Consider the following 11,407-nt stretch of genomic DNA (forward strand, 5'->3'; position numbering starts at 1 on the left):
ATTCATGGAAAGGAACAACAGGCCAGTGGCCGTGAATTTATGTGGAGAATCGAATGATCTGGGACTAAATGCAGTTCAATCATGGTGCTTTCTGAAGAATGTTCCTCTCATGTTTGGAGATCTGGTAACATCTGATAATCCACACTGGGGCCTCCTCCTTTTACTACTACAAATTGTAAATATTGTTCTTTCTCCAATGTCTGTGTGTATATTTAAAACACTTGATTGTGGATCATCACAAACTGTTTAAAAAGTTGTATCCACAGAAAAAACTTTTACTAAAGCACCATTTTCTCATCCATTATCCTAGGTGCATTCAGAAAATTGGCCCTGTACTTCATAGTTGGTGCATGCGCTATGAAGGTAAACACAATTTTTTAATAAACAGTTAAAGTCATTTAAAAACATTACCAAACCACTCACTGAAAAACATCAAAATTATATGGCACATGTTTGGGAAGCTTCATCAACTTTTAATCGATTGGACATTGGACCAGGGAAAATAGTATCTTTAAACATGGTGAAAGGAGGTTCTGACATTTCTGAGGCAGTGCAAGTGTCTCTTGCGGTTCAAGTTATGAAAGTGAACTGGGCAAAACACAGTGAATTTATTTACCGTCCTCTTCTGGTTATTTGTGCTAAAGTTGAATCTGAAATGCCAGATCAAGTCTGTGTTCATAGTTAAAGACAAATTGTTGCTGCTTACATTGCCTTTATGTACAGTAACATTTCATGAACATTTTCATGCTTATGAAGTTACTAAAATGCTGCAAGGTTTTGTTGTGTTTGATGTCAACCATCTATGTTATCTGAAGCCCTTTGACATACAAATGTCATATGAAGCAAATGACACTGCTCTTTTTGTTGCCCCGTATTGCTGTCTTTGGTGAACATTGTTTTGAAGATGGTTAAACAGACACTGTTGCAGTAATTATGTCACTGGATCATAAAGTTGAATAAATGTTGTCACTGTGAACTTAAAACTTTGTGACTATTGTGATTGGTAGATTTGATAAATGTATATGTGTAAAAAAAAAACTGGAGAAAGGGGAAAAAAACAACACAATAAAGTACTTTTTAAGCAAATTTAGTGTAAAAAAAAACAATATTACTCTGAAGAGTGTAAACAAACAATAGTGTTAAATAATTTGACTCACTGACTTGTTGATTTTGACACTGAAATGAATAAAATTAACTCTGAAAATTTGACACTTGCTATAGAGTACATTTTACACTATTTTCGAGTGGGACCAAAAATTATCTGAAACTGTTAAATTCAACTCTATAGGTGTTAAAATGACACTTCATTTATAATTGTGATTCCTCTATGTTTTTACTATCCATTCTACTGTGTTTATTTCTGGGAATAAAAGCTATAAAAATACTCTGCAGCTGATAATCACACTTTAGAAAAAAGCAATAAGGATAATTAAGACAGTAAGATTAAAAACACACTTTATACAAAATTATGTACATTAAAATTTCCATTGGAAATAAACCCAAAATATAATATTCACACATAATTACTATGTAAAAATATTCAAGAATAATTAACAGAGAGAGAAGGAGGGCGTGATTTAAGGGTAGATATGAATAAAAATAAGAACATTGAAATGCTTGTGAACTTCAACCTGTGAAGTGACTTTGTGAAACAGTAAGGCTAAAGAAAGGAAACAATATACAAGCATGAATATATATAACAACATAATCAATTTTCCTGTAGCCACATACATGATTCAATGATTAAAACTCCTCAGCAGAACCTGATGGCCTGCAGAGGAGCTGATGCAATCATTGCAATCAAGTTGTTAGAGCAAAGTCACATTCAAATCATGGAGGATGTTGAACTCTGAGGATCAAGGTTGGGATCTGAACTAGAACCGTCCTTAACCCTCACTGTGAGTTCGGTGATCTGTTCATCTTCTGCTTTATTAAATAGAGACGAAGAAACCAACCAATAATCAGTGCAGCGATCAGAAATGCTACAATAATCAGTCCAACATGTTTGTTTCTGCTTCCATCTTCTTTTCTTTCCTCCTCGTTTTCTGTAAAACAGAATCAGAGCTGAAGGTCAGAATCCATTTCTCTTCATCTGCTGCTCTCAGACCAGCTGCTTTCTGCAGCAGCTTTAGAAAACAAACATCTGGTCTGACAGGTTCACTGCAGAACCAGAACCACATCTGGCCTTAAAGGGATATTCCCCCTTAGATTAGCCACAGGCCCCACAGAGACTCTAAAGACATTTTCACCTTTAAGAAGATTCACTGATCTGAACATTAAAACACTTTATGCAGCTTCCTTCTTTCACTGGAATATAGAAACCATGAAAACTCACCTGTAGGAGGCGCTACATCCAGAAAGACGATCCCGATGGGGTCAGAGGTCAAAGCGCGATTCTTCCTGCCGGTTGCTTCTCTCTGGAAAACTCGACACTCGTATTTTCCCGAGTCGCTGGTCGTTACGTTGCTCAGAAGCAAAGACACGTCTCCGTCCTTCACCGTCTGTCCTGCAGCTCCACCCGGTTCCTAAAAGATGGATGCTGGTTCTCTGGGTCAGGCTCCTCATCTCTGAACAGGAGGACATATTCTGGTTCCAGGTCCGGTCGGGTCCACTTCACAGCCACAACAGGTTTGATGTTGGGGAGTCGGCATGGCAGAGAGACGCTCTGTCCAGGAACAGCTGAGATGTTTTTATGAACTACAGGACAGAGAAAACAGAGCAGAAAGGTCAGAGGTCAAAGTGAACCGGTCCACTTCCACAGCAGCAGCAGAGACCAAGGAGAGACACTGGACTCTGACCTGGACTGGAACAACAGATCTGGACCTTAAAACAAGAAGTGTTGTTAGAATCAGAAACAATCTGCTTCAAATTATCTAACAAGGATTTTTGTTATTTGTTGATGAATGTATTTTATTCAGTTATTCAAACTTTTCTGTTGGTTTAATCCTTTTATGATTTAATATATTTTAATCATCATAATGAATGAACTCAAACACAAGGCTGACATGTAGAGTTAAACTGTTTCTGCTTGAGTTTCTACTTTCTGTTCTGCTGACAGTTTGATTCTCATGATGAGAACAGAAGCATCAGGATTTACATTCAGTAACTTTTCACATAACAGGAATATTTCTGACAAAAGTCCAGTCCTTTACATCAGTGATCCCCAAACCCTGGTCCGTAGACCAATTGGTACCGGGCCGAACCAGAAATAAATATTTGCGTTTTATGTATTATTTGAGTCTGGAGGATCTTTTATTTTGAAAATCCTTTAACCGGATTCTCTCGGTTACGTCTTGCGCGCCAACATTGAGCCACAAACAGCAAAATGAGTCAGAAACAGATCAGATGTTTTTGGAAAGTTTCTTTATGAAGGGAAAAGGCCCAGAGAAGAGACAGGAGGATGGATTTATCCCGGCAGGTGATTCCCACAGTCCAAGCTCTGCATGATTTGGTGACCGGATGTTAATGAGGCAATGAAGCTTCAAACTGCTTCGCCACTAGAGACCAAGAACCCTGAGCATCAGCAACACTTCCGGTGTCATTGTCTCTCATCTCTCCCAGTCTGGTTGCAGAGAAACGAGCTCAGGGCTCCTATTAGTCGTTATTGTGAGTTAAAATTTTCACGAAAGTAAAATGTTCGTTTTTGTGGCGCATCTGTATCTTATTTTGAAGGGATATGTAAACGTTACCATAGCGACCAGAGACAGAAACCGTTAGGGCAGCGGCGGAGACGAGGAGAGGAGTAGAGCTTTAGGTCTGGTTCACACGGCACGATTTTAGGATTGTCGGTTTTCCAAACCTCTGTGACCACAGAGCCGATAAAAGTCCAACAGGTTCGGTCGGTTCGTGTGTCCAGCCACACGGCAGGAGCAACACACCACACGAACCGGTTCCACTCACGAACATCCCGGTTCCAGAAGAAAATCCAGTAAAACCCCCAACATACCCAAACATGAATTTAGAATAATCAAACATGGATGACGATGTAGAAGCAGCAGTGATAGTTTGTGGCTCATTTTAAGAGATAAAAGACGTAACAAAAAGAAAAGGCGTTTGATAAAAGATGGCGGGAGCAGCCGCTCTATTTGCTGCTCTATGATTTAACATAACTATGTTTTTTCATAGTTAACATTTTTAATTGAATAAACATCCATGTTTATTAAGCACATGATAGTTTCCACATATCATCTCCGTTGTCCACCGGACTCTCGGTTGCCATGTCAGCTGTTTGGGATTCTCCTCCATTCTTACGTCACTGCGCTTTCTGATTGGCTGCCTGTCACATTCAACATTCAGCAGGTTGCGTTTTCTCTCCCAGTTAGGGAAACCAGAGTAAAAAATGTAAAATTGTGCCATGGGAACTAGGCTTTAGCTTACATACCAACATATCTAACAACCCACCCTCCCCCCCGCTCCCCCCATGTTAACTTCAGTTGTCATAAAAATCTATAAATATATCAAATATGACTTAAAAGAAATTGAAGCACCTTGAAATTAGGCCTCTGTCTCTTTAAAAATTCCTCCTCTTCCTGAAACTCCACCTTCAGGAAGTCATCAGAATAGCACTCCTCTATTAAACTTTTAATGTTTTTACCAGCGTTGCACTGAGAAGTAGCTCCTATAATGAGATCAGCTGATGTTCCACCAGATGTTTGCTAATTGCTGCCTCTGAAAGAGCTGAGTGGGCTGCTCAGTTTGGAAGCTGCAGCTCTGAGGAGGAGCTGCGCCTCAAAGGCGGGGCTAGGTCCACCCAGGCATTTTCAACAGCTGTATGGATGCCATAGAGATTAAATGATTTCTCAGTCATGCATGAAAGAATCAAAGCAACACTCCAGGTATGTTTTTGATCAGAGTATAACATTATAACATGATGTTAAGCTCAAAAAAGTTGATTTTACATAATACCGCCCCTTTAAATGTTTGTATGTCGCACCATAAACTCACCAAATACGTTGAGTCGACATCTTCCAGAGTTGAATCCATCTTCAGTTTTCACGTCACACAGATACAGACCAGAGTCTTCAGTCCTCAGTCTGGACACATGGAGTCTGATTCGTCCTTCTCTGAGGACGTCTTTGTCACTCTGGACTCGTCCTGAAAACTGTTCATGCTGAGAATCTGGAATCTCAACACCATCATGATGAACATATATTACCCCTGACTTTACTGATGATCTAAAATCACAGATGATGAACAGTTCCCTCCAGAATCCCTGAGTCTTGGTGGTGAAGGTCCACTCCAGAGTGATGCTGTGGTTCTCCTCTGCCTGATAGCTGCTCTGTGTCACATTCACTACAAATGTTGCTGCTGAGGAGACAGAGAGGGAAAGAGAGGAGCAGACACACTGAGAACTGGAACATGGGAGTCTTTCAGCTCCATCTAGAGAGCTTTCTGTCACAAAGACAAGATGGAGACTGACCACAGAGACATGAGCTGAGGATGAGGAGCAGCAGGATCCTGGAGATCATCTTCATCCTGAGAGAGGAAGAGGAGGAGAGGCAGCAGAACATCAGGAACATCATCACTAACAATACAAGGAACATCAGGATTCTTGCTGCAGAATTAACTTTATTTAGAAACAGCTCAATACTGCCACCTTGTGGTAATAAAACTATACAGCCATCAGACAACAGAACATGTTTTTATTCTCTGCTCCTTCTGAAACTTTTATTATGAAATATTTTATTTAGATTGTTTATATCTAAATAAAATATTTAGATTATATTCTCTGAGCCTTCTTGTAATTTTGATGATTATTATTTACAGACAATTAGAAAACTGCAGAAGACCAATAAAAACATAAATATCCTAAACAGAGATATCAGGTTTCTGAAAAGACTTTTAATTTCTATCCAGTCAGTTTCACTTTGGACTTTAATCAACTTGGTTTCTGGTTCTCTTCATTCTTCCTCCAAACTCTGGAACCTTCATTTCTGAATGAAATACAAACTTTACTTTCATCTGAAAACAGGACTTTGACCCACTGAGCAACGGTCCAGTTCTTCTCTTCAGGTAAGATGTTTGTATCTAGGATTGTCTCTGGTGAATCCTGTGTGAAGGAGTGAACTGAGTCTGCTCTGAATCCAGCATCAGTTCACTCCTTCATCCTTGTGAAACGCATCGAAATGTGAGAGAGGTTTTTAGACAATCCTCTCCAGGCTGCAGTTTTCCCTGCTGAACATTTTCCACATGTCGTGGTGTGGAGAACAGGATGGAGACACATCCTGTCTGAGTTTGAAACCTGAGACATGTTGGACAAAAGTGTCAAACCAGAGACACTAAACTTTCAGCTGCAAGAAATAATAACAAGTTACAGAAGATTAAAAGTTATTATTACAGATATATGAACTGGAAAACATGGTTTCAGGATTTAACTGTCGTGTTTTACATTTATTCACAAGAAACGTGTATTTAACTAAAAGGTTTTATCCAACTAACTCTAAATTATAGACAAACAGATCCACATAGAATAAACTTACTCTGTTAGTTTTCTTCTTTATCAGCCTCCATATTTTGTTGCTTTGTCAACTTTTGTGTTCAGGTCTCTGCATAACGTTGCTACTGATCTCTAAAGCTACAGTTTAGATCTAAACTAACAGACTGACAAATAATTTCAGTTATACTTTTTAGAGGCGGTCGAGGGATCAAACTCCTACTCATTTTAAGAACTCCTCCTCCTAATGCCGGACATTCATTACGTTCATTACTGTCTCCCTGTTGCAGGGCATAAAGCCGGACTTGTCCTGAATCAGGAAGTGTCCCTTCCTGCTCCGTTAGACTCAGAGGAATGAGTTGCAGCAGGAGGAGCAAAGCAAAGCAAAGCGAGCGGAAGCGGTGGAGCTGAATGATGTCAGTCGTGAAAGCTGCCAACAAACTTTGATTTGATTCCTCAACCCTCTGTTATTGGAATCGGAGCTTCACTGCGGCGGCGTGGGAGGAGTTAAACACGTGACTCCGCCCACAGCTCAAATCACACCAGCAGTTTTACTAAATATAAACTGGAAAGTCAAGTTCCTGAAATAATTAATTTTACCCCTTCAACAGTAATAATTCACTGAATGGTGATGAATGTATGTTGAGACATTAAATGAAGGTTTTCTCATCAGCAACTGTGTTTATATATTATTTTTATTCCACTGTAGAAATAAACAAGAGCACAAAAAATTATAATTTTGTTAAGAAATTCAACATTTAATTCAGAAAGTAAAACTAGCATATATTATATAGACTCACATATTGTAACGATTCTGTGTTTTAGTTCTGCTGGGGTCCATATGGTTATTTGTATTTGTCAGTGTTGTATAGTAACGAAGTAAAAATACTTCACTACTTTACTTAAGTATATCTTGGAGTACTTCATACTTTCCTCGAGTATGAAAATTTTTGATAACTTTCACTTTTACTTCACTATATTTCCGAACTTAATTGCATACTTTTACTCCGATACATTTTCAATGTGTGGTTTAGTTACTCGTTACAAAAAGCAAGAGAGAGAAACGCAAGTGTTTTGACCCCACCTACTGATTAGCAAGTAGCAAGCAGGCTACCGAACAAAGTCCGTAGCCTGCTTGCCTGGGCTTGTTCATCACCACCACTAGGATACACCTGTTTCGCTTCTCCCATTAAACACAAAAGTCTCGCAATCAGCAGCATCCACATGGAGGAGGAGACAGAGACCACAACGACTGCAACTACGTCGGACACGGCTCCAGGGGAACCACCAGCTGGTGATGAGAGCCCATGGCCTTATTTAAACACAATACATTCTTTCGTGGGTGTTAAAGATTCGTCGTACCGCATGCAGTTTATGTTATTCCTGCCCGAAGATGTGGAAATTCTATCTTACAAAAACTCCCCGTCTAACTTGAAGAAACACATCGAGGTAACGTCTTATGAAATGGTTATAATCCTCCTGTTTCAGTAAGTATAGCTTGGTCACTAGACACTATTGAGAAATCTTGAGCATAACGTTACCTGTATAAATGAACTTTGTTTGGCATTGTTTCAGTTCCATACGTGGTGTATTTAGCTTAGGCCTAATGTTGACTGTAGCAGGCTACCTAGACTCCTCTGTTCAAGGGGGCAGAAGCCATAGCGATAGCAATTTAGACTCAATTTAACGAATATAGGAAAGGCATGCAAGTTCAAAACCAGGTTTACAGATGCCAATAAGCTGCATTTCCCTCCCAATTCTTTTTTTCTTTTGCATAATGACCAGTTGTGTGCACCACCTACTGACTGTAGGATTGACTGATTCACTGATTTGTGAAGTAGAGTAATCGTAACAGCTCTTTTTCTTCATGTTGGCTGCATTTTCTGTACTATTTATTTTTCTCATTTTCAGCACTGACCTTACTTGAAGGGAAAACTTAAGGCTTACAAAAACTTTGTATTTTCTGTCCTGGAGGGTTTACTAAGAAGCTGGTTCAGTTGTAAAGCAGGTTAAGTTAACCTTGTGCTATAGGTAAAGCACCATCATTTAGTTTTCTTAACTAAATGATGCCTGTGTAACATAGTTAATGTTGTATAGTTCCCACAGACTATGGTAGAAGTTGTATTGACGAACCAACATCTTCATCCTCTACATGAATCCTTCTGGATCTCAGTTTTCATCAAATATTAATAAATATTTCTGATTTCTCTCCCAGCAGCTGCTGATCAGATCCAAACTCAGAGACCAACTTTGACTCCAGAACCAGAACAAAGATGGAACATCTTCATCATCATCATCTTCACTGTGGGACTGACAGCAGCAGCTCTGATGTTTCTTCTTTCTTATTTTTTAGTGAAATGTTTTCTACCAGCAGATGTTTATTTTAGTAATGATAAAGAGACAAGAGAGACTTCAGTCACTTTATCGTTAAAAACACTTGGATCAGAATGAGAGGAATGTAGATTTGTAGCATCAACACAACAAACTCATTTATTTGGTCGATTATTTTCAGCAGCTGAAAGATTTTAAAACTGAAACTCGACATAAATGAGCCTCAATAAAGATAATTTAATCTAAGATTGTCGTTTATTTTTTACGCTCAGTGTTTCAGGTTTGATCTGATTGTAGCGGCTAAAATCCTATATTTTAGGCTACTGGTTGTTGTGCTTGAAGGCGTTGTTCTTACGTGCGTTCAGTAGAGATTCATCAGGCCGATCTTTAGTTTGACTTATAAAAAGGTCATTTATTGAACAGAACAATGTCCATTGTTTGCTACTTCAATGTAGCTACACGTAAATTCGACCTCAAAACCTAAACCAAACACAGTGGAAAACTGTTGCCTCTTCCCACTAACAACACCTGAACAGAATCACCATTGACCTTAAATACCCATCCCCCATCAGACACACAGAACCCAAAATGAAATTCGCCCCCTGGTGGTGATAAACACAGAAAAGGATAAATGGCTCCTACACTGATTTTCTTCCTTCTGTTCATGAACCAGCAGCATAGTGATGTTCTGGTTCTGACCCGTCCAGCTGCAGCTGGTTCTGACCTGCTGGCTCCTGGAAACAAACGTTCTGGACTCAAGCAGAACCTGGAACCAGAACCCTGATCTGAGCTGCTTTAAGCTGCAGCAGCTGATGAACCAGTGAAGCTCTGGATCTGCTCCACTGGTTCTGGTTCTGATGGTTCTGCTGGAAATCAATCCAGATTTCTTCCCTCATGTTGTCAGAATCTGATTCACTGCAGAAACTTTTAACCTCCAACATGAGCTGCAGCTGTTTGGACCTCAGCAGAAACAATCCAGCTGCTGGATCTGACCTCAGACCAGTTCTACCATCAAGGGTTATACTGGAGCGCCACCTGGTGGTGGAGTTAGGAACTGTGAGCGTATAGAGCTGAAGGTCTGAGTGATGGACTGACTGGATCAGTTCAGTTTGATTTGTTCTGTTTTTATACTTTTTCCATCATTAAGATTCAACGTTAAGTTTTATCTTCTAAAATTTATGATAAATTGTTTTATTTTGTTTATATAATAACATGTAATAATTTGTTATATAATCAACAATCTATATGTTGTTGATTATATAACAATTTATTGGACAAAAACCTAAAAGGTAAAACCCACATTAAGGCTGAATGAGTTTATTTATAGAAAGTGATGAAGAGGAGCTGCTGCTTCAGAAATGTTAAATATCTGATAATATCAGATTGAGTCATAATGAGACATTAAAGAGGAAACAAGCAAACAGAGACAGATTCATTCAGGAAGAACAAGATGGAGACACAGCTGGTAGAAAAAGGAACAGGTTTTAATAAAAGCTTCAGTTTCTGTTTATTGATAAAAATAACAGAAAACTACAATAAAACATGTTATGAGAAATAAAACTCATAAGAGTCTTTGAGCTGAAACACTGAGAAAACTTTGGACATATTGAAGAATTAAAGGTTCTGAAATGAAACATCAACATTTACATTCATAAAATTTTCTACAAAAACAAACAATGATGAAAATCTGTTAAAAAACAACTTTAATGTTTCAAGTTCATCTTTTAAATGTATTAAATTTATAAAAATCATCACCCGAGAATAGTGAAATATCAATCAATCAATCAATCAATCAAATTTTATTTGTATAGCACATTTCAGCAGCAAAGCATTTCAAAGTGCTTTACATCATAACAAACACAAAAACACAAAGCAATATAGAATCAATAATAGTCAAGTTCCATCAATAAATTTGTAATTGATTACATTTCAAATACAATTCTAAACAGGTGGGTTTTTAGTCTAGATTTAAAGGAAGTCAATGTTTCAGCTGTTTTACAGTTTTCTGGAAGTTTGTTCCAAATTTGTGGTGGGAGCATATAAATATTGAATAAGAGGGGTCCTAGGATTGAACCTTGGGGTACCCCACATGTGACCTTTGACCTCTTTGATGAGAAGTTTTCAATTGAAACAAAGAAATCCCTGTTCTTTATGTAAGATTCAAACCAGTTAAGCCCTGGACCGGAGAGTCCGACCCAACTCTCCAGTCGATTCAGTAATATGTCATGGTCAACAGTGTCAAAAACTGCACTGAGGTCCAACAGAACCAGCACTGTGGTTCTGCCACTATCAAAAAGTTTTTTTTTTAAATAAAACGCTGGATTGATTTTAATGTTTAAGTTTCCAGGGTTAAATTATTTATCAGTAAAATGAGAATCTTCAGAGCTGCTGAACCAGAACAGAGCTGAACTGTTATTATATTCCTTACAGACAGTTTGACTTCCTGTAGCTGAATAGTTCAAGTAAACAATGAGAGGAGGCAGCTGGGTTGCTCTGAACAAGAAATAAATGTATTTATTTAAGGACCGGTTCTGCTCATCATGAATAGTTATATTGACTCTTAGAACTGGCTGCTCTGTCAACATGACAGCAGGATGTTGGTTCTGTTTTAGACTTTGAACTGAGTCACATTATCAGTGTGAA

General features: G+C 38.6%; 1 protein-coding gene across 4 annotated transcripts; it reads right to left on the minus strand.

Moving 5' to 3' along the window:
• Nucleotides 1-1,576: 1,576 nt before the first annotated feature.
• On the minus strand, nucleotides 1,577-6,732 carry LOC111611211 (butyrophilin-like protein 8). 4 transcript variants are annotated; one of them, XM_023347081.1, is made up of 5 exons: nucleotides 6,480-6,732; nucleotides 5,420-5,475; nucleotides 4,945-5,304; nucleotides 2,336-2,697; nucleotides 1,577-2,045 (listed from the first exon to the last, which is right to left on the minus strand). In XM_023347081.1, exons 2-4 carry the CDS (start codon nucleotides 5,472-5,474, stop codon nucleotides 2,495-2,497), a joined length of 618 nt encoding a protein of 205 aa, XP_023202849.1. In that variant the 5' UTR covers nucleotide 5,475; nucleotides 6,480-6,732; the 3' UTR covers nucleotides 1,577-2,045; nucleotides 2,336-2,494. The 4 variants fall into 4 exon arrangements, with proteins under 4 accessions (XP_023202849.1, XP_023202848.1, XP_023202847.1 ...); XM_023347080.1 differs by having other exon boundaries at nucleotides 4,945-5,307; nucleotides 6,480-6,726; XM_023347079.1 differs by lacking the exon at nucleotides 6,480-6,732 and having other exon boundaries at nucleotides 5,420-5,569.
• Nucleotides 6,733-11,407: the final 4,675 nt, after the last annotated feature.

Source organism: Xiphophorus maculatus, chromosome 14 (genome assembly GCF_002775205.1).
Source record: "Xiphophorus maculatus strain JP 163 A chromosome 14, X_maculatus-5.0-male, whole genome shotgun sequence".
Lineage (NCBI taxonomy): Eukaryota > Metazoa > Chordata > Actinopteri > Cyprinodontiformes > Poeciliidae > Xiphophorus > Xiphophorus maculatus.

What these genes read in the sequence shown, in the direction of transcription:
- LOC111611211 (XM_023347078.1), bottom strand. Translation starts at nt 5,543, where the DNA reads ATGTTCCTTGTATTGTTAGTGATGATGTTCCTGATGTTCTGCTGCCTC. An exon ending in CCTCAGCTCATGTCTCTGTG is followed by an intron (nt 5,308 to 5,419) that starts GTCAGTCTCCAT and finishes CTGTCTCCTCAG; the next exon opens with CAGCAACATTTGTAGTGAAT. An exon ending in ATGTCGACTCAACGTATTTG is followed by an intron (nt 2,698 to 4,944) that starts GTGAGTTTATGG and finishes TCTGTCCTGTAG; the next exon opens with TTCATAAAAACATCTCAGCT.